The 25,252-nt window shown below is 51.0% G+C and overlaps 8 protein-coding genes across 8 annotated transcripts; 3 read left to right on the top strand and 5 right to left on the bottom strand.

Annotated features, from left to right (window-relative positions):
- Window positions 1–1,338: 1,338 nt before the first annotated feature.
- Window positions 1,339–4,172, top strand: N7458_011941 (glycoside hydrolase family 92 protein; the record flags this gene model as incomplete). The annotated part of the gene is made up of 5 exons (XM_056915323.1): window positions 1,339–1,474; window positions 1,544–2,181; window positions 2,238–2,560; window positions 2,609–3,358; window positions 3,413–4,172. 5 exons carry the CDS (start codon window positions 1,339–1,341, stop codon window positions 4,170–4,172), a joined length of 2,607 nt encoding a protein of 868 aa, XP_056760077.1.
- A 2,114-nt stretch (window positions 4,173–6,286) lies between these two features.
- N7458_011940 (uncharacterized protein) lies at window positions 6,287–9,360 on the bottom strand (the record flags this gene model as incomplete). Its single annotated transcript, XM_056915322.1, has 3 exons — window positions 6,287–8,332; window positions 8,385–9,113; window positions 9,196–9,360. Coding segments are annotated over 3 exons (2,940 nt in total), but the record flags the coding sequence as incomplete, so codon positions are not given.
- A 796-nt stretch (window positions 9,361–10,156) lies between these two features.
- On the bottom strand, window positions 10,157–11,269 carry N7458_011939 (proteinase inhibitor I4; the record flags this gene model as incomplete). Its single annotated transcript, XM_056915321.1, has 1 exon — window positions 10,157–11,269. One exon carries the CDS (start codon window positions 11,267–11,269, stop codon window positions 10,157–10,159), a length of 1,113 nt encoding a protein of 370 aa, XP_056760075.1.
- A 1,353-nt stretch (window positions 11,270–12,622) lies between these two features.
- Window positions 12,623–14,634, top strand: N7458_011938 (GMC family oxidoreductase; the record flags this gene model as incomplete). Its single annotated transcript, XM_056915320.1, has 4 exons — window positions 12,623–12,743; window positions 12,818–13,174; window positions 13,466–14,107; window positions 14,171–14,634. 4 exons carry the CDS (start codon window positions 12,623–12,625, stop codon window positions 14,632–14,634), a joined length of 1,584 nt encoding a protein of 527 aa, XP_056760074.1.
- A 967-nt stretch (window positions 14,635–15,601) lies between these two features.
- N7458_011937 (S-adenosylmethionine synthetase) lies at window positions 15,602–16,973 on the bottom strand (the record flags this gene model as incomplete). The annotated part of the gene is made up of 4 exons (XM_056915319.1): window positions 16,872–16,973; window positions 16,709–16,794; window positions 15,822–16,603; window positions 15,602–15,790 (listed from the first exon to the last, which is right to left on the bottom strand). Exons 1-4 carry the CDS (start codon window positions 16,955–16,957, stop codon window positions 15,602–15,604), a joined length of 1,143 nt encoding a protein of 380 aa, XP_056760073.1. The 5' UTR covers window positions 16,958–16,973.
- A 600-nt stretch (window positions 16,974–17,573) lies between these two features.
- On the top strand, window positions 17,574–18,440 carry N7458_011936 (putative signal sequence-binding GTPase GPN3; the record flags this gene model as incomplete). The annotated part of the gene is made up of 1 exon (XM_056915318.1): window positions 17,574–18,440. One exon carries the CDS (start codon window positions 17,574–17,576, stop codon window positions 18,438–18,440), a length of 867 nt encoding a protein of 288 aa, XP_056760072.1.
- A 679-nt stretch (window positions 18,441–19,119) lies between these two features.
- N7458_011935 (Apq12 family protein) lies at window positions 19,120–19,702 on the bottom strand (the record flags this gene model as incomplete). Its single annotated transcript, XM_056915317.1, has 2 exons — window positions 19,120–19,613; window positions 19,687–19,702. 2 exons carry the CDS (start codon window positions 19,700–19,702, stop codon window positions 19,120–19,122), a joined length of 510 nt encoding a protein of 169 aa, XP_056760071.1.
- Window positions 19,703–20,566: 864 nt separating this feature from the next.
- On the bottom strand, window positions 20,567–24,047 carry N7458_011934 (uncharacterized protein; the record flags this gene model as incomplete). Its single annotated transcript, XM_056915316.1, has 5 exons — window positions 20,567–20,645; window positions 20,781–21,160; window positions 21,208–22,254; window positions 22,329–23,259; window positions 23,548–24,047. 5 exons carry the CDS (start codon window positions 24,045–24,047, stop codon window positions 20,567–20,569), a joined length of 2,937 nt encoding a protein of 978 aa, XP_056760070.1.
- Between the last annotated feature and the right edge of the window lie 1,205 nt (window positions 24,048–25,252).

Below are 25,252 nucleotides of genomic sequence, written 5' to 3'. Positions count from 1 at the left end.
GAAAATGCTAATTTGTCTGTTTTTAGAAATACATATGCTGGTCTGCACTTTCAATAGATGTCAATGGCTCGGAAATCATATTCATGGCTCTTCCAATCATCATGCAGGGATAATATTCTCTGGGATTCGACGGATTATGCTGAATCTTGAATGTGCATACGCTTTCTGAGTTTGGGATTGGCTCATGTTATCCAGGGTTCCTATTGTGACAGGCTATTATACCCAATGATATCTTCCTTGAGAGTCCTGCGAGTGGATACAAAATGCTCATTGCCCGGCTGTTCAAGCCTCGAAGTTTGAATATCCTCCAACTCCTTGTCAATTCACCTCGTGCGTGGCTATACTAACACAATTATTCGGAAAGGGCGGCTGAAGTTTCTGCAGATGCCAGACAGGCTAGAGATCTACACCTCCCGCCAATTGATACGACAAATGCCCCTTTCAATGGACCACTGAAGTTGAGATGTCACTCTGTTCCCTTGGGCTGCAATCACAGGCCTATCCGTCGCTATGTATCCAGGCCAGCCACCAGCATGAACTAAGTCTAACGAGCTATCGTATGAATGGATATTCAAAAGACCGGGACAATATCTACAAGGTCAAACATGTGAAGGCTTCGGGGGTGATGAATTAACCTAAAATTCATCCTTACAAGAGATATAGGGTAACAAATTAACCTCTGGATGTTATCATGCTGGCAGGGGATTGTCAGTTCAAGTAGAGGCTCTATACCACAATCAGCTGGAAATTGGGGAGCATTCCTGTGGCTTAAATTTCTGTCACATGCATTAGAAGACGCTGTAAATAGCGAGCCCTGTGCGTGATCATGATAGTACTTGAATGGCTATCGAAATTCTAGGTGACGGTATTTTCCCACGTGCAATGGCAATGTCATCTATGAATCTAGATTCATCAGATCTAAAATGCAAGTTATCACTACATTCCCGGCGGACGTATCCGCTGTCGCCTTCGCCGATGAGATCTCATTGAGGCATGAAAGGGGCTCCTTGTCACTCTCCGACCTTGGGCCGATCAGCCGACTGTCGAATCGGCCCGCCTGATCGCCACGGCCGACCGGACCAGCTGCTCGATCTATTTACTATCTAAATCGTGTGCCACCAATCACTCATAACTAGCGTGCAGCAACGTGCATGCAGTGTTGCAAATGCAGGGCCGCGATGCAACACCGCGACGCGGGGATGATCGACAGGGGTGGAGTATGCATGCCAGCGGGCAGCCACGACTCCCTACGCAGGGGCATTGCAATCCTGCTAAATACCGGCCTTCCTGCTTTCTGGGAGGACCATCAGAGTTTCTCCTTTCCGGTCCTTTTCAATCATGCTATCGCAGCATTTAATTCTGTCGCTCTTTCTGGCCAGCGGTCGCGTGCTGGTCAATGCCGCCCAGTCTCCACCTGTTGAGGATTATGATGTGCTCCAATATATCGATCCGCTGATCGGCAGCGCAAACGGAGGTAAGTTGGAAGCCACTCTAGGTCTTTGTCGCCATCTGCTTTATCTAACTATTGTGTTCCATATTGCAGGAAATGTTTTTCCGGGTGCTTCGCTGCCCTATGGCATGGCCAAGGCGGGCGCTGATACCAATTCCGACAGCAACCAGGGTGGTTTCGCATACGATGGCAGTAATGTGACTGGCTTTTCAAGCATGCACGACTCCGGCACAGGTGGCAGTCCTTCTCTCGGCAATTTTCCTCTATTTCCATACGCACAATGCAAGGATGATGATGTGAATGGCTGCGCCTATCCGAAGAAATCCCGGGCAACTCCTTATACTCCAGGCTCGGTCCAGGCCAGCCCGGGCTACTTTGCACTTTCCTTGGAATCGGATGTAGACGTTGAAATGACCGCAGCTCAGCATACTTCTCTCTTTCGATTCACATTTCCAGAGGACAGCAACCCACTGATTTTGTTGGATCTCTCCGATTTGTCCGACTCCCGACAGGACAACGCATCCATCTCCATTGATGAATACAGCGGCCGTATGACGGGGAGTGGCAGGTTCCTGCCAAGCTTTGGGAGTGGAGCATATACGCTCCATTTCTGTGCCGATTTCCAAAGCACTGGCTGGTTGCGGGATAGTGGTGTTTTTGTCGATGCTCGAGCCAGTACCGGCGTCCACGATCTGACCATTTCGCGAAGTATCAATGGCTATCCACTACCGGTAAGCAAGCAGTCTGACATTGGCAGCATGCAGTTTTGAGTCTGACAAATTCCTAGGGAGGTGGATTCATTCGTCATGAGACCCCTTCCGACGGCATTGTCCAAGCCCGTGTGGGTGTTAGCTTCATTAGCCCCGAGCAAGCATGCTCTCATGCGGAAGCAGAGATCGGCGACTTTGATTTCGAAGCAACCCGTCAAGCTGCTGTTGATCAGTGGACTGAGAAACTCCAACCAATTCGTGTCTCACGCAATGGTGTAAAGGAGTCTGTTCTCACTAACTTCTACAGTGGTATCTATAGAACCATGATTAACCCTCAGAATTATACTGGCGAGAACCCATTGTGGACAAGCTCTGAGCCATACTTTGACTCTTTCTATTGGTATGTCCACATTTAGGGAAGACGAGAGTAAACACTGACCATTACCAGTCTATGGGATTCTTTCCGCTCCCAAATTCCATTCCTGACGATCTTCGATCCAAGCTCCGTGGCTCAGATGGTTCGCTCGCTTATTGATACTCAGCGTCATCTGGGATGGCTACCCGACTGCCGCATGTCGCTATGTAAGGGTACGGATGATAGCTCTGCTGAAAATGAAGTTATGACACCGGCTGACCTTCAATATCCAGGTTTTACACAGGGAGGCTCAAACGCCGATAACATCTTGGTCGACGCCTACATTAAGGGCCTCACTGACGGGATTGATTGGGACGCAGGCTATGTGGCAGTTCAGAAAGATGCCGAGGAGGAGCCATACGATTGGTCCAATGAGGGCCGTGGAGGTCTTCAAAGCTGGAAATCGTTACATTATATTCCCGTGGAAGATTTCGACTACTTGGGCTTTGGCACGATGACACGCAGTATTTCGCGCACCCTTGAGTACTCATACAACGATTTCGCTATTGCGCAGATGGCTCGGGGTCTCAACAAAACTGGGGACGCCGAGAAGTATGAGACGCGTTCCGAGTCTTGGAAAAACTTGTTCAAGCAGGATCAAACCTCCTTCATTAACGGAAAAGACACTGGGTTCACTGGTTTCTTCCAGCCCAAGTATCTTAATCAAACTTGGGGATACCAGGACCCTCTCCAGTGCTCAAACATTGACAACAGCGGAAGCATCTGCTCCCTTCAGAATAATGCCGCAGAAACATTTGAGTCCAGTATCTGGGAATACCAATTGTATGTTACTTTCCTACGGCCTCATGTTGTCTAAGTCTGACTAATATATAATAGCTTTGTTCCTCATGATATGGCAGCTCTGATTCCCTTGCTCGGCGGCCCTTCCAACTTTGTCAAGCGCCTTGATTACCTCCACGATCAGAACATCACCTACATTGGCAACGAACCTGCCTTCCTCACTGTTTTTCAATATCATTATGCTGGCCGTCCCGCTAAATCCACCGCACGAGTCCGCACATATATTCCAGACTTCTTCTCTCCAACACCAACAGGACTCCCTGGCAATGACGACTCTGGTGCAATGGGCTCATTTGTCGCCATGTCCATGATGGGCCTTTTCCCAAACCCGGGACAGAGCGTGTATCTCATCACAGTTCCGTTCTTTGAATCAGTGAGCATCGTCTCGCCCCTCACAGGAAACACAGCCACCGTGCGCGTTGCAAACTGGAGTAAATTCAATTCGCTCAACGATACTGGAGGTACTGGATTTATCCAGTCAGCGACCCTGAATGGACAGCCCTATACTCGAAGCTGGGTCGACCACAACTTCTTCACCGAGGGTCAAGACTTGGTGCTCATTTTGGGTCGCAATGAGAGTGCATGGGGTACTGGTCCTGACGACCTACCGCCTTCTTTATCAGATAGCACATCATCGAGTGTGATGGGTCGTTCGTTTTTTGGTGGCATTGTCGAAGAGTTGAATAGGTCCAAGAGACCTATTGTTGGCGGCCGTGGGATCCATGCTAGGCATACTATGCACTTGGATCATCATGCTAAGTTTGTTAGAGGCCCATATTGGCAGAAGGGTTGGTAGGCTTCAAGGTAAGACAACTTTGTATTATTATTCTGTGTTGTACAATGCATTACTGAATTCAAGTCGGGTTATTCAACATCATTGATTAATATACCGGACATATTAAATAGTCGTAAATCATTATACCTCACCTGTCTCAAAGACATTATAGGTATCACATACTCATGAGGTGTTGCGGTAGGATTCCCGCATCCACAGAGGCGAGGATTTAAAAAAAGCTCAACAGGTTATCATCCACCCGTTAAATGGTAAGCATAAACAGCGTAGACGCTTCGTTACTCGCGGAACCAAGCCATGCGGGGAAGTCGCAGCTCGAAAACACAGAAGGCGAAGTATTGTACCTTAGCGCTATCACTCTTGTGGTGACTGTCCTTTGTCGTCACCTTATCCTTGCATATCTGTCGGGCCCTTGGAGATAAACTGTGAAGCACCTTCCATCTTCCATCGCTCGTTACAGCCCGTGTCGCCGAGATGGGGCTAAGGAAACGGCCGTCATCGAGAAGAGCCTAATGCATGGGGTTCGTGATGTGTGAGTTGGTCATCAGTCACCAAAGATTGTGTATCCAAGTACTCCAATCCCCAACGGGGTATGATTTCTTCGTAAGCGGTGTTTCTCACATTGCTGTTGAAATAGACAGGGTGACTGCGAATAAGCCTCATCAGTTATCCACCATACTCCGCTGAATAGAGTCATGTTGACGGAGACTACTTACTAATTTGGAGAGAGGAGAGTCTCAGAAGGTCCCATCACTGTGCTGGAGCCCGTGTCTGATGGAATGATTTTGGGTTAGCTTGAGAAGAGAATGTCTAAGACAGCCCCCAGCTCTGGAATGATATGAGGAACTTACCTTGCACCCGGCTATCCATGCATTGTCTTCACACCAAACATCGTATAAGAATGTGTTGCGTATCTTGTCTAGGCGGAGCTCAAATCTCGCTTTCTGTTCTTCGAGGTGAGGCAGAGACGTGGCTCATCTTCTGGAAGACATAGCGTGTATCTTTGGAAAAGAATGTACCCCGCTCACGGATCTGGCAAAGTAGGCAGAGTTGCAGAAGCATACTCTGGATTGAGGTGGGAATGCCCTGCCTTGGACATTTTTTTGAAGCTCTAAATTAGGTGAGATCCTTTTCTGTATGGCACATGACCAAAGACACGTACATATGGCCGTTGGCGTACTACAGCTGGATTTGTCGCTAGGGCCGTAGTACCGCAATCCATTTGATGGAAGTCGCGCCAACGACACTCGGATTTCTCTTTCAGGGCCGGCTTTCGAGACCCCAGCGCTCCTCAATTCTTTTGAATCGTGGTATTTTGACCATGCGTTTATCTGCTTGATGCTCCTCGTTCCATCTTTGTCTCATGTCTCATGTCTCATTCCGTTTGAGCAATCACCCACAAGTCCGTCGCGAGTCGCCGTTGTGATATTTATAGAGGCGCCAGGGATAATTTCATCTTTAATGACCAGTAGGACCATGACCGTCAGTCCACTTCGCCGTCGTGGAGAGCCATGATGTTTTTGTCGACCCTGGTCTACACAGGAGGCACTTCTACGTCTCTGCATCCAGCGAGAAGCCAAGTGGATGAGTTTGAGTGAGGAGCCAGGTGCGCTCAAGAAGGACACACACACATAGAGAGAGAGAGGTTTAAACTATAAAACGATTCTCCGGGTGCGGTCATAGGTAGTATTGTCGGGCTCGTTAGCAGTATTCTATAGTAAGACGTTGAGGGTATATTTTTCTTGTAGAGATGTGTAGCTTCGCCTGTTTCTTGGTTATTATATCGATATAAAATAAGCTCAAAGCATATGATTCGTTGAAGAGATATGAAAAGTTACAGTGGCCCTCCGTGTAAAGAATGCTATTTGTAGAGATGCTTAGAAACAGCCTTACGAATGAGGTGGCTGCGGCCGCCAATTGAATACTACCTAAGTCGTCTACGGAAATTGTCGCTATTACGTGAGCATGAAATAAGGAACATCCCCTTTGATGCACAAATACATGTTTTGATGCATGGAATGATATATTGGATATCTATGCTACTATGAAGCGCCTTCGCAAAATGCAAGTCGAGGGCAAAGACAACCTCCGAATAACTTAATAGCTTTGAAGGGACCTCACATATCCATTTCATCATCATCCCAACCCAGCTGCTCATAGATAGACTTTGTCTGTGCCTTTTCCGGTGTAACCGGCACAAGAGGAGCGCTCTTGGCAGGTGATCGCAGGATCGCAGGGGAGGAGGATGCTTGGGATGTGCTGGGGGCGAACAAGGGCACAGGTCGAGGTACAAGCATGGGATTAGGGCCTTGCTGCTTGGGAGGCGTCTCCGTAATCATCGAGAATCTTGGACCTTGTGGGGATCTGCTAAGATTTGGTGACGAGTCGGGGGCCATGGCTATACTTTTGCGACGGGAGGAAACAGGTGTAGTCGGTGCCACGAGTTGAGGTTGTGAGAATGGATCATTGTGGCTTGAACGAGGTGCAGGGAGATCGGGCACCCGGAAAAGGCCCTTGCCTTTCGTGGAAGGCATGGACGGTCGATGTGCTAGGTCTGTTCCTTGGCTATCGAACAGTAACTTAGACGGAGGTCGTGATGGTGTTTCTTGAATTGAGCCTAGTTCGGTGAGCTGTGTTTGTGGCTCGCGCTGCCTTTTCCTTGACACTCGTTGAGAGCCAAAGGGTGTTGAATCGGGGCCAGAGAAGGAGATAGCCCGTCGCGTTGATGAGGGAATCATGACAGGGGACTCGGCAAGAGTGTGGTCCTCCATCTCTCCTGCAAAAGACCGCGATGGCGCCAGACTGCGCGGTAAACGGGGCAGTCCGACAATTGCATCCTTCCTGCGATTACCACGAGGTGTAGCCATGACCTGCACACCCTCGCCAAGTGGATTTCGGACCGGGTTCTTTGGCTTGCGAGAACTTCCTCCGCCTGTAGACATTCGCTTGGAGGCATCCTCGGCAATGTCTTTAGCAACGACTTCACGGTTCGGCTTGCGAAGTGTCTGGATGGCATTATCAAGCTCCCTCTTCTGATCAGCCAACATCTGCACCTTACGAAGCTTGCTCTCGTGTTGTCTGGCAGCCGCGTTAAGATCAATCTCGCGGTTCTCCACTCTCTTGACCTGAATACCACCACGGACACTGCCGCTCATGGCTGTTGGCAGCATTGGCTCCAAAGAATCACGTTTTGTATCATGCTGGGTCGGGGCAGTTTTGGACCGACTTAGTGATGGATGGCGAATCTGAGACGCTGCGGCTTTTTCGTCTGTTAAAACACGCTGTAAGGATCGTCTGGGTTTTTGAACTGGAGATTCCCGCTTGCCATCAGGCCCTGGTTCTGGGCGGCGTGACTTGCTCGATGATTGGGTCTTCTTAGCCGCCGGAGAGATGCCCCCAGAAACACCGAACTTGCGAGTGACCAATTTGCATTTATCCGGCAGTCGTGAAACATAGAAGGGAATGATGACTTCGGTGCAAAAGTCGCGCACTGCGTCACTCTCACTTTTCTTCCCGGACATATGGCCATCAGTAAATGATGAGGCCTTTGCAGAGTCAGCTGCGGTCGACTCCTCCATGCTTACAGCATGCCATATACAAAGCCGGTCCAGATGCAATTCGAGAAGAACATTGAGATCTTGAGGCTTCTTGGTTCTCTTCTTGGGTGTGTTTGTCTCTTCGCCAGCTGGCTTGACATTGTCAGGATTGTCTTTCTCAATGGGAGTGGACTCTAGAGCCATGACTTCCAGTATCAGGAGGATCTGCAACTGGGTTTCGCGCAGTCGCAAATCGGAGATATGCTTCTTCGTCTCCGGGTCACGGGAGCCTTCTAGAGTTGAGGCATCCACCATGCTTCGATCCTTCCACCATTTGCGGACAAATCCATCCTCTTCGGGGTAGAAACCATTCTTGCCTAGTTTCTTCTTCTTAGTTTTGCGCTTTTTGGCTAGAACACCCTCATCGTCGGAGACAGCAAGCACGGCTTCGCGGACCGACGCAGGGAGAGACTCGCGGTACTTGAGGTCCATCTTCTTAGCAGGCAAGACAGCCTCCCGGTAAAAGTCAATCAGTTGGGTAGGCGTCTGGATCTGCTCATGCTCTGAGTGTTGGAAAGCAGTCCGGCAACGTGTCAATGGTCCCTTGGCAAAATAGGCCAGAGATGTCTGGGTTTCGTGTCAGAAAGAGGCTCACATTGCTACTCAATGGAATTCTCACCTTCGAGATATATAGAGCTTGCAGATAGTGCTCTCGCATCCCATCGAGTAGCTCGTCCGGAGACAGTTTGGTATCCGGGGCAAGATTAACGTCCATAGCACTTGCAGCCCCGAGGACTTGGGAATCACCCAGTCCAAATGAAACATCCATCTGGGAATCATCTCCAGTCACGGCTGGAGCAAGGGATTGACTCCGATATTCAAGTACGTCGACGAAAGATGGTTGCACTTGTGTATCATCGATAGCAGACGACCCAAACACAACGTCAACCTGCAACCCAGCAAACTCCTCACCCAGGCCCAGATCAGAGGATGGCTCCTCGATTCGCGCAGTCTGCCACCAGTTCATGGCATCCAGGGCAGTGCATGAAATGTCACTGACGTCGACATCCATGACGACATCTCTGGATCCTTTCCATCCCTTGACCGCGACAACGACGTCGCCTTCCTGCACCCATCGCGCAAGCCTTGAAAGAGAATATATACCACGTTTCACACGCTCAACAACGTAAAGTCCACCACTTGCGGCCAATCGGACCGCCAGCACAGTCGGCTCGGCACAAGACCGCAAGTCTCTTTCAAGAGCGGGGATATCGGCGGCGAAAAGGCCACCAGGCTCTGAGCGCGACCAAGACGCGTCTTCAAGCCATGATAGTGGGAAGCGAGATCGGGGAAGTAGACAGATTGGCTCGAGAATTAGCGGTTCATCGGATAAGGACGCAGCATGAGCCTGGACAAGTCGACGAATAAATGGTTAACTGGGGAGTGTTCTTCCTTCGATTTGCGCACACCGAACCCGCGAAATCACCTACCCGAATCACAATCGAAGTTGTAGAGAGCTGACCCGCAGCAATGTCGGTTCCGATCTTGCGTTTCTTCGTCGGCGGCTGGGTCTCGTGGAGCTTGTTCAGCGAGGACGAACTGAGGGGATCCAGGGCGCCGGGAATTGCGCGCGTGGTCATGGTCGCGTTTAAAAGGCTGTGTGCATCGTGTCGTAGGCGAAAGAACGGAAGCAGAAACAGAAAAAGAATGCAGTAACCAACCCCCAAAAGGACGCTATGCAATTGCCCGTACGCCCGAATTCTCGAATGCTAAAATGGATGTTGGATGTTGGTTGGCGCGCGAGTCTGGAGTGGGCAAGTCTGGCGTCACGCGTCGAGGCCCAAGCGTTTCTGTCCCCCGCTCAGCCCTAAAGACTAAAAATTGAAGATGCGATGGAAACGATTGATCAGCACAATAGAAGCTAATGATAAGGGATACTAATGTTCCTGGGATTGATGAAGGGGGATTCAATTGAGTTTGTTCATTAAACTGATTAATTTCTATCTGGCTACGACGACTTGGCGTCTACAAAACTGTCCATCCCGCCGTGTCAAAACTATCTTTTCGCACTAAACAAAGACCCACCAGATTGATGGTTCGGGCTAAAACACATTAGGGGATAAATTGTGAGAATAATTTGCGATGTGCATTTGACAAACACGAGCTTCAGGCGGAGATAAGTACAGCAGTCAACCAATTATATCAAAATGGCTTCTAAGAAAAGAGATCCTTGGTTGTTGAGCCTCGAATCAAGTACAAGAACCCCTAATCGACACGCTCGGGATTGTGATTCTTTCAGAGAGTGGTTAGAGTCATCTTAAACGATTGAATCGTATAAGGTGCCAATTTGGGGGTATTCCGCTCCGAATGATGTATCAACAGAATGACTTGCTCAAAGTACTCAGAAGACACTCACAACAACCCTATATCTAGACGCACAAGGCAGCAGATCTACCCGACAGAAAATATACCGGTGAATAAAACCAAATCGACATCCTCTGCAACAATCGAAAAGACAAATGGCCTGTCAAACACCACACTCGGCAGATGTGTTGGAAGGGATCGCTTCAACACCACCGCTGTAGCAGCGGCAGCCTCTGTACCATTTTCATCCAATAGGATAGCAACACTGTGTATAATACGTTGAACCATGAAAGAATAAGAAATCCTCGGAAATGTCCCTGATATTGGATATCCCAAGTCCTTAAGCTTTTGTGCGATATCTTCCTGGGTACGAAGGTTGAACTTTGGCAGGCCAAACTGCAGTAGTTTTGTTTGTACGAACTGGCGCGGAGTTCCATCACGGCAGATTGTTCGTAAAATTTGGAGTGGAGAACAACCATCGGACGGTAAATAGGCGATGAAAGACCATTGTGAACCCGCATTCGAGGCATAGGGAAGCCGAATTGCCGTATATGCACTGTCTTTCGAGATCAGAACCTCCTCACGATGAAAAAACATCATTTCGACGGGATCAGTTCGATGGTCAGATGTATGGAACGGGAAGTCTTTGATGGTGTTTTTTCGATCGAATTTCTTCTGCCATGCGGCTTTGAACACCAGTGCGTTTATTAGGACCATGTTGGCCTGAGACAGGGTTTGACGGCTCAACATCGAGGGTATCAGCCCATTTGTCTGTTGGGAAATCCAACCATTTATCAAGTTTGTTCCATCCTCTAGGCGAGTAAAACTGCAATCCAGATGCGCATCAAATTGTTTGAGATATTCGATGTAAGTAGGAACAACTTCGGAAGAGTTGTCTGCAAACATCGCGTTTGCGGTGGTAAACTGCCGTCCGGTATCAAGCGCAGTAGTCAATGCAGCCTGGATTGTCGAAAGTTCGGATATCACTTTGTCAGGCTCCTCCAGCCCAAGCTTTTCGCATAACTGTCTACATTTCGCTTCGTCTGCCCCTCCCGCTAGCATTCCCAGGGCGATAGTTATCGACAGAGGAGATATTGCAATGCCAGCAGATAAACTCTCTTTCTCACATATTTGTATTGCCAAGTTCCATCCTAATTGATTGATCGTGTCGACCACCGATGGTGTTTTCTCGGATGTCATCGTAGGGAGATTTTAAGAGATAGAGACGAGCGGACACGGAGGAAAAGGCTTCGTTTCAGCCGTAAAGTATTATACAATAGACCTCGCGGCGTTGGGACTGCCAGACCGCACGAAGAGTAAGCGGGTATTGCAGGTTGCGTTCCGAATAATCGGACTGCATATATTCGAGACCTGAGTATGCTGCAGGAGGATGGATAGAACAGTGGGAGGTACCTCTAGATAGTGAGGGGTACAGAAGTGGAGGGGCACAGAAGTTGACGGGTGGACGGGTAAGATATAGGGTTATACGGTATGAAAATCGTTCTGGAAAAACGAAATGTAGTATCTTTCCACATCAGGAAGCATTGATAATTTACAAAGTGTCCAACACAACGTGGGATAGTATGCAGTATTGACGAAGAAGATTGAACGAAACCAATAGATAGGTATACGATGAATGGATTGATTGATTGATTGAAGATGTTAGACATACGCGCGGACCCGCTAACTGAACAGGCCAAAAGACCAAATATGTCAGAACGCTATGTTCTGACATGACCAGGTCCGATATACTGTAAGCAGCGCACATAACGTTAGGAGAGCCAGTCCTAACCATAGAATTAAGATCACGATATGCGGAGTGGTCTTTCTAAGAGTGCCCAGGATTGCCCGCTGAATCTAAATTTACGGAATACATACCATACAAAGTGGCATAAATTCAATGAGTTGGTAGGTGTGAATTTCTGGGTCATGTCATTTAGTACTATCTTTGTTATTAAAAAATCATTAGGGCTATAACATATCCGCCATAGAAATCTTGTTGTCATCTTTTTGAATATAGCTATCCCTGACAGAAAAGCCCAGATCTTGAACATATAAAGTAGGTTTCGCTTGGCATTGGATTTAAAGATACCGATGTACGGAGTAGTGGCCTCAGTGAAAGACCACTTCCGCTAGAGCGCTAAACCTAGCACACAGATAATTTTGTATGTAGTGGCCCTTCGAATTTGTATAGAGCTCCGAAGAGTGTCAGATCAGCTGGCAACGCACTAATACATATCTGGCTTAGCTGTGTAGTTTGCTTGAGAACGGAAGCACTTTCCACGAAGCTCAGGCATCTGTCAGATGTAACCCGGAGCGAATAAGGACTCTGCTCCCGAAGGAGACGGCACCGAGGGAGGCGAGGGTCTGACAGGAGGGCTAGAGAAAAGTAAGCCGATGCGGAGTGCAAAAACAATGGATCATTAAAAGAGTAAGTAATCCCCGAGGGACTATCGTCAAGCGGGAGTTCCTTCTGACAGACTATATCAGTCAGGAGGGATCCCACAAATTCATCAATTCAATCATACTACTACATTCTTCTTCTCGTTCATCATGGGCCGGAAATATCGTAACCCGCTTATCAACCCGCTACACTACGCCACAACACAGCTGCACACTGGACCCCCTGTCACATACGCGGCTGCCCAGCGAGGTCTTACCAGCTATGATTATGGTATTTGAAGGGATTGACAATAGAATTCAGTGTTATAATCATTGATGTCACTGACTGAACCCCCCTTATAAAAGTAATCGTCGGCGCCGGCGCAGCAGGCTGTGTCCTCGCCAACAAACTCTCCGAGGACAAAAACGTCTCTGTCCTGCTTCTCGAAGCTGGCGGCGACAACACCAAAGTCTTTGAATCCAAAGATCCCATCCTCTTCGCCAAACTCCTCCACTCCCAACATGACTGGGACTACTATACAGTCGAGCAGCCCAGCCTGGCAAACCGCTCCCTCTACTGGCCCCGAGGCAAAATCCTCGGCGGCTCCTCCTCCCTCAGCGCAATGATGTACCACCACGCCTCCAAATCCGACTTTGACGAGAGGGCTGCTACCCACGGCTGCAAGGGCTGGAGCTACTCTGATCTGGCCCCGTTCCTCCAAGGCATGGAGCGCTTTACTCCCCACCCGGGGCGGCCCGCGATAGACACCTAGTATCGTGGGTCCACCGGGGAATGGCACACTAGGTACTCGTGGTTATCCGAGATTATCGAGAAGGGGTTCCTGCCTGCTTGTCAGGATGTTCAGATCCCGGTTATTCTGGATGTGAATACCCCTTAGGGGGGTCTAGGGGTGACTCGATTCTAGACTTTCATCGATCCTAAGGGTCAGCGCTCGTCGCTAGCGACGGCTTTCCTGACCCCGAAGGTATTGGCCAGGCTAAACTTGTATGTAGCGTGCAATGTCCGTGTGACTCGTGTACTGTTCGATCAAATCACTACCAAGGAGCCGACGGCAATTGGAGTTGAATTTCAAACTAGCCGTAGAGGTGATCGCTTCGAGGTCCACGCAAGGCGAGAGGTTATTCTCTCTGGAGGAGCTGTCAACACCCCGCAAACACTTCTACTGAGTGGTATCGGTCCGGCCGATACGCTGAAAGCTCATGGGATCCCTATAATTCGAGAGGGGGAGGCCGTTAGTCGCAATCTGAAAGACCACTTGTGCACCACACCCGTCCTCGTCAAAGCCAAGGACGGCCTTACCCTGGACTACTTAGCTAACGAGGCTAGGGCCATTCTAGCTCTGGCACGCTGGATGCTAACGGGTAGTGACCCGCTATCCAGCAATGCCGGCGAGGCAGCTGCCTGCATCCGATCCACGGACTACCACTTTCCCCAGACGGTGAATACTCCTAACGACTTTACCTCTAGGAAAAACGCACCTGATATCGAGATCATTGGCGCCCCGCTAGCATCCATCCACCACGGCGAGGAGAAACCACTCGATAACAGCAGCATCTTCAGCATTGCCCCAATTGGTCTTCGCCCACAGAGCCACGGCACAGTCACCCTCAAGAGTCGCGATGTCTTTGATGCGCGTAAGTGATTTTCCCCCGACTATAGCTTAGACTAACACGCTAATCGGAATCTATATAATCCAGCAATCATCGACCCAAAATACTTCACCGACAAAGGCGACAACGACCGCAGCGTCCTCCTCATCGGCCTCCGCGTCTGCCTAGATATAATCCAAAGCCCCGCTTTCATAGAATACTTTGAGCCCATCCCCTCCAACGACGACCCAAGCTCATACTGGTGGCCCGCCTCGAGCAGCAACATCGAAAAGATCACCGACGAGCAACTGCTGCGCTTCATGGACGAAAAGGCCTTTACGCTGTATCATCCCGTTGGTTCGGCGCGTATGGGTCCGTCACCTGCGACGAGCGTCGTCGATTTGGAATGTCGGGTGCATGGGGTGAAGTGTCTTCGTATTATGGATGCTAGTGTGTTCCCGGAACATATTAGTGGGCATCCTACGGCGCCTATTGCTGCTATGGCGGCCAAGTTGAGTGCGATGATTATTGAGCGGATGGGGGATGCTAGTCCTGTAGGGGCGAATTTGTGAGGATAGAGTTGCCTGTCGAGTGGGATCTTCTCTTTTCTCTAGTGGGGATTGGTCTTTTAACTGTCTGGGTTCGTTGGTACTACCATAATGGATATAAAGCCTGCAAGGCTAACCAGTACATAGTTAATGCAATAGAAATTAGGTAAACTAGGGATTAGGTGGCATATAGACAGTGATAGGAATGTGTGTTACGTAGCTTTGCCTGCTGCAGTAGGATATTCATGCTATGTCTACAATGATGCTTTTCAGACTTGATGGGCGGAAGTGGAAAAGGACAATATATCGTACCCTCCATATACATGGCCAACCTACGGGGGTATAATTACGTCGTTCTTTATCTTGGGACGTCTAGACAAGAAGTCCGCGTTGCTGTACGTAGCAATACTCTGAAGATGTGGAAGGTAATGTTGTTCAACTTAAATGGTTGAAATGGAGTAGATATTATTTGTATTTGCTAATGTTTAGATTAGCAGCAGACCCACGGGTCAAGAGAGAGCCTCGAATGTTGAGAAGAACAAAACAAGAAGCAACAGGGCTCCCCCTGACCCGCACCTCCCGGACTCCGAGGATTGAATCCCGCATGCAGGTCAATCACACTCGGCATTAAAGCCACTCGGGAGGCTGGTCAAGTGGTGAAAAGGTGGTATGGTTGTTGAAGACTTTCGCTCCGCAAAAACGCCAAAAACTTCCCGTTCCCAGCCGATGAATAGTGGTATCATGTTGAATTTTGTCTTCGCCGTAAGGCCCGTCTTTGGGGCGACCATGCAGAATAATGAAACAAGGAAAATAAAAGGGGAACAAAGGGATGGCTTCCGTGGAAAACCAAACTTTTTGTCACAAAAAGAGGTTTGTGGGGTTTTATAGAAAAGAAAAATGGTTCTATGCACGTGCTTTGAGTTGTTGAAAACAAAGCATACTCATCACAGTCGTCACAACGTCTCCGAGGTCACCGGACGGAGGGATCCCTTTAGAACTTGAGTGCCTTGGGCTTCTCCCAGGAGAAGCTCTGGTTGGTGAAGTGACCGTTCTTGGCGGTCTGGATGTAGATGGGCTTGGCCAGGTCGAGGTCCTTGACGATCACACCGGGGCGGAGATCGAAGTTGTTGCGGATGATCTGGACCAGCTCGTCAGAGGTCTTGGAGCTAGTGCCGTAGGTCTCGACGAAGATGGAGAGGGGGCTCAGCGACACCAATGGCGTAGGAGAGCTGAACGAGAGCACGGCGGGCAAGGCCGGCGTTGACCAGAGACTTGGCGATCCAGCGCGCAACGTAGGCGGCCGAGCGGTCGACCTTGGAGTAGTCCTTGCCGGAGAAGGCACCACCACCGTGAGCACCCCAGCCACCGTAAGTGTCGACGATGATCTTACGGCCAGTGAGACCGGCGTCACCCTGGGGACCACCGATGACGAAGCGGCCAGAGGGCTGCATGTGGTAGACGGTGCGGTCATCGAGCAGGTTAGCGGGGATGACCTTGCGGACGATCTTCTCCTTGAGGACGGTGCGGAGCTCCTCCGTGGAGACATCGTCAGTGTGCTGGGCAGAGATGACGACGGTGTCGACACGCAGAGGCTTGACGGCACCGTTGTCGTGGGCGTACTCAATAGTCACCTGGGTCTTGGTGTCAGGGAGCAGCCAGGGGATGGAGCCGTCGTTACGGGCGGCCTTCATGGCAGCATTGAGCTTGTGAGAGAGCAGGATGGTGAGGGGGAGGAGCTCGGGGGTCTCGTCGGTGGCATAACCGAACATGATACCCTGGTCACCAGCACCGAGCTTCTCCAGAGCCTCCTCGTAGTGGAGACCCTGAGCGATATCGGGGGACTGCTGCTCAATGGCAACGAGGACGTTGCAGGTCTTGTAGTCGAAGCCCTTCTCGGAGGCATCGTAGCCGATGTCCTTGATGGCGTTACGGATGACCTTCTGGTAGTCCAGCTGGGCCTTGGTGGTGATCTCACCGAAGACCATGATCATACCTGGGGATGCATGTCAGATTTGAGGGGGCCATTTTGGAGGGGGGCAGGGAAGTCAGATGGAATCCCCGAGCCCCGATCCCCGAGAGGAAAGAAGAAAAAACCTACCAGTCTTGGTGGCGGTCTCGCAAGCGACCTTGGAGAGGGGGTCCTCAGCCAAGCAGGCATCGAGGATAGCATCGGAAACCTGGTCGCTATAGAAGGGGAGAAGGTTAGGATTGAAGCCGTAGGCATTGAGGGTTTTTCCTTCAGGGGCGAATAAAAAACTCACGCAATCTTATCGGGGTGACCTTCACCGACGGACTCGGAGGTGAAGAGGAAGGTGCCGGGCTGCGAACCGTTTGCAAGGGAACCCATTGTGACGGATTGTGTGACTTGAAGAAGTCTTTAGGGAGGAGAAAATAAAGAGAGGAGGAGGAATGAAGAAAGAAGGAGAGAGGGAGGAGAGAAAGGAAGAGAAGAAGAGGGGGGAAAAGAAAAGTAATAATAGGTGGGGTTTTTTTCTTGCGGCCCAGTGGCAGAATAAGGGTTACTCGGCCAGTACGAGGGTTGCCAGTGGTGGTGTGGTGGTGCACGTGGGTATAGCCGAAGTCACTCTCAGCCAGTGGCCAGCATGTCCGGTTGTTCCTTGTAGTTTCTGTCCCATTATTCTTGTGATTCTGGTTTCAACGGCCCCTGCCACTTCCACTTTTCCACTTCCACTCAGCGTGGGGCTGGCCCTTCACCGCCCTGCACCTGTCAGCCCCCTCGATTGCGCCATTCCGTGAATCTGCCAGGCGGTCACAGCTGGCAGATCTGAGCCCCTCCGGCAACTGCAAATTCTCGCGTACCCGGCCTCCGATAAGCTGATATGAAAAGCTGCCCATAATTTTATCACCGCCAAGACCCGGTCCATTAGCAAGAACCACACCAGCACCAGCACCAGCACCAGCACCAACACCAACATCAACATCAACATCAACCTACACCCACCATGTCCAAGTTCGGTGTCCTGGTCATGGGCCCTGCGGGTGCAGGCAAGACCACCTTTAGCAACTCCCTCATCCACCATCTGCAAAGCACCCGCCGCAGCTGCTTCTACGTCAACCTCGATCCGGCCGCCGAGAACTTTACCTACCAGCCCGACCTCGACATTCGCGAGCTGATCACCCTCGAAGATGTCATGGATGAGCTGGGCCTCGGCCCCAACGGTGGTCTCATCTACTGTTTCGAGTTCCTCCTACAAAACCTCGAGTTCCTGACCGAAGCTCTGGACCCACTAAGCGAGGAATACCTCATCATCTTCGACATGCCCGGCCAGATCGAGCTCTACACACATATCCCTCTCCTCCCATCATTAACGCAGTTCCTGTCCCGGCAAGGACCGCTGAACATCAACCTCTGCGCCGCCTACCTCCTCGAAAGTACCTTTGTCGTCGACAAAGCCAAGTTTTTCGCCGGCACCCTTAGCGCCATGTCCGCCATGCTGATGCTGGAGATTCCTCATGTGAACATTCTCAGCAAGATGGATCAGGTGCGGGATATGGTGACTCGTCGCGAGTTGAGGCGGTTCGCCAATGTGGATGTGCAACTGCTACAAAAGGATGAGGAAGATACGGGGCCAGCTGCCAACCCTATGGCGAAGGATGCCTTGATGAGCGGTGACTCATTCAACCAGCTCAATCGGGCCGTGGCGCAACTGATTGATGATTTCAGCATGGTCTCGTTCTTGCAGCTGGATGTTTCAGACGAGGACAGTGTCGCCGGAGTTCTGAGCCATATTGACGATGCCATCCAATACCACGAGGCCCAGGAGCCTCGAGAACCCAAGGACGAGCAAGAGGTGAACTACGAGGATTAAAAGGTAGAGGATCGCAATCATAATCTCAGCACCTCGAGCGATATGGAGGACTCTCCTCGACGCCAAACCCAATCCTTGACATGACGCCTTCCCCGCAAGTCTCAGACGGTTATACTCGGAATATTCCCCTCGCGACGCGTCCGAGATCTCCCGTGGTCCAACCTACACAACTCCGCCATTGCGCATTAGCAAGTCGCTCTCAGCCTATAAACCGCTCCAGCGTGTCGCAAGTCCCGCTTCTGGTGACGAAATTCCGGGCCCGAATTGTGAAGTGTCCGATCCCGGATGTGGGGCTGAATCGTACTGGAGACAAACCATCTCACCAAGCATTTCTGTGGAGTTTATTTTGGTCCTGATTTTCCTTTGATGTTTGGCATTTCATTATTTCTGCGACTCTGCCCCAGAAGAAAAAGTTGATATGAAACCAGTCATCTCATCCATAGACTCCGATAATCAACACCTCATGACTGATGAACATGTGCAAAGCCCGGGAATCTGAAATCCCAAACCAAGTCCTGGAATAGGCAATGGAAGCAAAAAGAAAGAGTAGAATGAAGTCCAAATGGAACCGTATCAATAGGCAAGACATCGTCCATCCAACCATCCAACCCATAATATCCAACGCCCCAGCGATGACAAATAACCAAAAGCTCTTACCCACCATCTCCCTTTCTATATCCTACCACCACTGACCCGAACCACCCATCCCCTTCCCACCAGCACCACCACCACCACCAGGAGCACCACCCTGTTCAATCATCGCCCAACCCTCCTGCAAAAACCCCATCAAAAACCCCCAAACCCTCCCCGCATCCTTAAAAGCCTGCTCCCCACCAACATTCCAAACATAAACACCCAGCACAACCACAGATCCCCAAAACACCACCCGCACAATAAACCGCACCCACCACATCACCCACCACACGACAAACCGCCGTATGTAATCCAGGATGACCAGCGAGACGAGCAGAACGCCGCCTAGCACGAGCGCGCTCATGAGATCAGGCATCGTGGAAGATCCGAGCGTTGTCGCGAGGAGATGTGAGAGTGGTGTCAGGATGTAGGGATCTACGACGGTGGTGCGGAAGGTGGAGAGGTGGGTTGTTAGTTGGGAGTGGGCTGTTGAGCGGAGGTAGGTGTAGGTTGCGTTTGTGAGGATTGTTTGGAGGGGTTCTGGCGGATGTTAGTATTGTGCCTCACGATGATCATGGTATGCAAGGTGTGTTAGCTTTGGGGTAGACGGTACCTGGGAGGTGATCCATGATCTTTGTTTGTGTGGTTTCGAGGGTTTAAGAAAATGATTTAGATTGCGGGTTGGTGGTAGATATGGTGGACCGCGAGGACAAAGAAGCTTTGATTACGAGCGCGTGGTATCTTCGGGTCGAGGTGTAGACAGAGCCTGGGTTTGTGGTGTTTCACAGTGGATAAAGAGATGTTGACGTGTAGGAGGAGGTGTATATAGCTATGCGACGAGAGACAAAGGTGAAAGGTGGAAGTTGAAGGTCGGACTGGGAGGGCCTGGACCAGTTCCCGTAGCTGCGGAGATAACGCGGTGCAAAACAAACAAACAAGCTCGCGGCCGCAGCACAGCATCATAAGCCGAGCTTACAATCAAGTCAAAGGAAAGATGGAGAAAGAAAATTCAAAAATGACAGAATAATACAAGTCTTCCCGAGTATGGGAAGTACTGTACAGTTGATGATTATATACCAGTAGAGCAAAGTAAGTAGTGGTGAGTGTATATACAAGCGCAGGTGGGTAGTACGGGGTACCTCGCCCCAATCCCACAAAATGGACAACCGGTGCTTCCAATTCAAGCACGGTCTGCGCGGCACCGCGCGCACGAGCTAACGGTCCAAAAGATTCAAAGTCAAAAAACCAAATATCAAATCAATAAAAAGTCAACCCAAAGGGTGAAACGCTGGGGAACGCAAAACTCCCAGACACCCGACTTCTCCAACCATCGGGCTGGAGGTGAGTCCTGATGCAGATGCAGATGAGGTGGTATAGGTAACGAAAGCAGGAAAAGGTAACAAGAATCAAAAAGGGAACCCAAATGAAAGCACATATATCACTGTTGAAATACTGGATGTCGTCTCTCAGTATCCAAAAAGTGCAGAAGCCCATTACATCAACGACCGGAGAGTTTCCCTCTCGGCCTGAATGTCCACCTGCAACCGGCGAGTCTGACGGAGAGCCTCATCCCTGTAAAAAAGGCACAATCGGGTTAGCTTGGCGCCCCCCAAAACACGATGCATCTCGTATCCGAGTCGGGATGAGATCGGAACTCTCATCCGCGGGAAATTTATTTGCGCGACGGGGAAAAAAAGAAAAACGTACCTGTCAGATTGCAGCTGGGCTACATCAACCTGTGCGCGGTTCATCCGTCCCACTACCTCCTCCATCTCCATGTCTACATCGCGAATGGCTCGCTCCAGTGCCTTGACGTGCTTCTCTAGCACTTCGGTCTGGACGACGGTTGTCAGTGGGACACCCTCACCACTGGTGGTCTTGTCCAGGCGTGGGGACCGGCCGGCGAAGGGCGTATTTGGTGGTCGTGGGGAAATGTTAGCTGGCGTGCGAGAACCATTCTTCATGCGCTGGAGCTGGGCATTGTGGTTCTCCTTCAGCAGGCAGATTTCTTCCTCGTGCTTGCTCAGTTCCTCTTCAGAATGGTTCTGAGCGTTCAGGAGGTTCTCCTCAAGCTCCTTCATCTGGTTCTGTAGAGTGTTGATGCGCTCAACGGAGATTTGCTGGTCGCGCTCACCCTTATCAATGGCCGTTGCCAGACGGCCGCGAAGGAGCTGTTGACCTGCAATTGCTGGTGGACATAACCAGCGAGTTCGTTGCTGCGCTTGTTGATCGCCTCCAGCTCAGCCGATTGGCCGCTGGCCTCGGCGTGTTGTCTATCAGCCTGAAGCTGTTGGAAGGCAGACTCCAGAGAAGATGAGGTTGCCATGACCTCGGCAAAGCTTTCCTGATCCGCCTCGAGCCATTCGGGCACCTCGGTATCGTGTTCCTGAAGGAGGACCCGAAGGGAGCTAGTCTCTTGCTCAGCGCGGTCTAGATCCATCTTGAGACCCGCCAAGTTCTTCTCGCACTGCCACTTGCCATCCAGCGCATCTTCGGCGCGCAAGCGCAGGTGGTTCACCTCATCCCGCAGGCTGCGCACCTCTCGCTCATAGCCCAGTTTACGTGGCGGGCCAGCTTCTTGAGCACGCAGAACCTCGGCCTCCAGAAGGCGAGTCTGCTTCATGAACTCGCGCTCTTGGAAAGCGTGGCGGTTCAAGAGGCTTCTCAGTGTACGGTGGAGAGCGTCTCGCTGGGTCTCGATATCCTTGACCTTGTCGACCAGCGACTCGCGTGTCTCTCCCCGGTCCTTGTTGCCAGATACCGAGTTGGAGCGGGACAGGGAACCCGAGCGCGCAAGACCACTAGTGGGCTTCCGAGCGAGCGAGTTGGATCGTGAAAGACCAAACGCCGAATGGCGCTTCCCTTGTACACCGTCCTCCTCGGCAATTGATGCGAATCGTCCGCCTTGCAGCTGTGCTAGTGAAGCGTTCTCGATCTTCAATGCCTCGATCTCTTCAATCAATCGCTGCGTGTCTGAAGCGGGAGGCGCATTACCCTCCCGGAGGATATCACGCTCATTCCGCAATTGCTCCAGTTCCACGCGCATGGCTGTGAGTAAATCTTCAAAGTTATCTTTTGATTGGCGTTCCTCCAGCAGCTTCCGCCTCGTGTTTTCCAAGGCAGTTTCCAACTCTTTCGTTTTCGATGAAAGATCAGATAGATCCGTTCGTTCTCGCCGAAGCTAGAAAATACCGTCAGTCAAAAAGACGCCTCGCTTCTCGGGCTGAACCTCAAAGCCTCGAACCTCGAACTTACCTGCTGAACCTGATTTTCCAATATTTGAACATGCGATTCAGACGCAGTTCGCTGCATCCGCTCTTCCTGGAGCCTCTGCGAAAACTCGGCCTTCAATTGCGCGCGTTCCTGCTCTGCAGCCCGACGGATCTTTTCAATATCTTCCTGTCGATCAGGACCGTATCGAATCGAACTCGTGCCTGAATCAGAGAAATAGTCACTCGTCCGGCGGCTGACTTCGGGTCCCTCTGTTTGCAAACGCTCAATCAGATCCTCCAATTCCATTTCCCGACGGATCGAGCCCGCCAATTCGGAGCTAATCTCGCGCAATTCATTCTCCAAATCGGCCAGCTTGGACGTGTATACGGTGTCGTGGGCGCTGAGTGTCCCTAATGACGGCGTTCGCGCAGGCGGGCCAAAGCCAGCGGCTTTGGTATCGTATGACGAAGGAGGTCCCATGGGGACGTTGGCCAGGGGCGGCATGGGAGAGGGCATAGGTGATCGACCGCCGTCGGAGATCTCAGTACTGGAGGACTCCGCACCGGGCGAGGTAGCGGTGTTCGCTTTCCAACCAAAGAACGAGCTGATCTTTTTTCCGGGGGTTTTGGGTTGTCTGGGGTCGGTGTGGCCCATGGACATGGATCGTGGATCGACATCAATCTGCAAAGGGGGTGGGCGGTTCATCGGAGGGTGCAAGGCCATACTCGTCGCGCGGCGCTGAGTAGGGGGCGGCGAGTTCAAGATCGGGATGAATGGCTCGCTCACTAGACGACTGTGCAGGGGGGTTCCAAAGCCGGTTCCATTCGTGAACTGGTGCTCGTAATCTTCGTCAAAATAGTCGGCGCTTTCGTCGTCGTCGTCGTCTTCGTCCTCAACCACGGACCGGAGAAACGCGGCTGTTGGGGCAGTATCTATACGGAGGGGGTTGGCAGGATGTCGACCACGAGAGTATCTGGGAAATCGCGAGGTAGGTAAGCGATGATGGGTCTTCCAAGTATTGGAGAAGCGAGACAGCATGGATTGGCCATGTCAATCAAGTTCCCCCCGAACGCACGACCACCTCCAGCTTGGCAATTGTGGCTTTTCTTTTCTTTTCTCGTCACCAAGAATTGAAATGGAGAGCAACCATAGGCTGACTGGATGGTGGGTATATCAAGTAGGTTCGTGCGCTGTGTTCGGGGAGGTATATAGAATGGGATGATAAGAGCGGAACGGGGTGTAGAACAATGGCATCGCATACCTATTGGGATTCCTTGGCGGAGATATAAAGGAGTCGCCTCCCTCGACAGATGAAGGGGATATAGGACCGGTAGCAGGATGAGGAATGGGAGGGGGTTTATTCTCGATCGAAAGGGGAGAGGATAGATGGGGAGGGTCGATCAGTGGACTGGCATGCCGGTCCTGCGCCGGCAGCGGGAGAGGCTTTCGATGCACCGGTACTTGTGCTTGGACTTGTACTGGCGATTGAACGTAGTCTTGACCTGAAAATGAGGTGGAATGGTGGTGGTGGTAGAGTTGCGACGAAAGGGGTGGTGGTGGGGAGTTGTGGGAGTAGTAGTCCAAGCCCGAGGAGGAAGACGAGCTGGCTCTAGAAGTAACGGAGTAGCGACTAGTTGGAGTCTCTGGGGAAGGAGTGATAGTCGTTGTCGCAGTCGCAGACGTGGGATGAGGAATGGAAGCTGAAGGCCGAGATGCGGGAGAGCCGCTCCGAGTTGGAGCAGCAGGAGGAGGAGGTGCCATGAAACCAGCCTAGTGAAGATCAAAAAATAGCCGTCGATCGACAGGCCATACCGATTTCACACGGGACAAAGAATGGAGATTGGACTATAGAGGGGGGGGGGAGGATTAGGGGCGCAAGAGAAAGAGGGGAAGAATTGGCACGCGCTCCAGGTGAGTGGCTCAAAGGGGAAAGGATGTCTTTGTTCGAGACTATCAAAAAAGATAATCATGGGCGAAAATAATGAGAGACTCAGGAGATGCCAACAAATTGGAGATTAAAAAAAAAAAGAAAAAAAGAAAAATGGAAAAAAAGGAGAAGGTCTATAGGAAGTGTAAAGTTACTTAGCAGAGCAGAACCTTAGCGCTTTTTCGGAGGAGACGGGCGATTAGCGCTGGGCCAAGCCCGTGGGCTGGTTCCAGGAGGTGGTCTCTTGTCTTTCTCCTGGCACTGCTTGTCCAGTCTGGTCCAGGGGTAAAAACCCGCAAGGAGAGAAAGAAGTTTAGCGTTTGGCACAATTTAGCGCCCTTGGCCAGGACCAGTCAAGCGTCGGTGGAGCAATAGCCCCTCTCGAACGGGCAGACGGGGCCAGTCTGCATGGATGAAGGGCCTGGATTACATCTGATTGGCACCGCAATACAATCGTCGCGCTGAGAGCGGCTTGCCAAGGTGCGCTCTGGCCGGTGGTGATCGACAATGCTTGCCGATGAACGTGTGAAGGAAATTGGGGGGCTTTTTGCTTTTCTTCTTGTGGTGCTCATCCGGTAACTAACTTTCTATCGTAGAGAGATACCGTCCATACAGAAGGGTATACTTCCATACTTCCTCTCTATCACAATCACAACGCTTTAGAATCGAGATCATCCCTCGCAGCATTATTCGTTCTCCCGGCGCTTGAATCCTGGATGAAAATAGAAACTGGATTCACTAGTGTCACCTGCCATTTGTCTCCCCCTTGAGTCGTGGATCTCTCAAGAGGTTGGAACTCTGGATCCGACCCGCGCTAGTGCTGGGGAGAGGGGCGCTCGATTTCAGGGGTAGTGCCAGGTTGCATCAAAGTACCCTGCAGGTACTTTTATACTAGTGATATATCGTAAAGGTACTTCTGCGATACGTCGCCAGAACTCCTGCCCTGGGTCCAAGGTTCTTGGGCCACGCAAGGCCGGTCAATGCCAATTGAATCTACGGAGTACGGTACTACTCTTGACTGTCAATCCATGACGGACAC

The sequence above is a fragment of the Penicillium daleae genome (genome assembly GCF_028827525.1).
Source record: "Penicillium daleae strain IBT 16125 chromosome Unknown utg000009l_segment0_segment0, whole genome shotgun sequence".
NCBI classification, from domain to species: domain Eukaryota; kingdom Fungi; phylum Ascomycota; class Eurotiomycetes; order Eurotiales; family Aspergillaceae; genus Penicillium; species Penicillium daleae.
The sequence above is the reverse complement of the archived record's forward strand: the minus strand, read 5'-3'. Positions and strand labels throughout refer to the sequence as shown.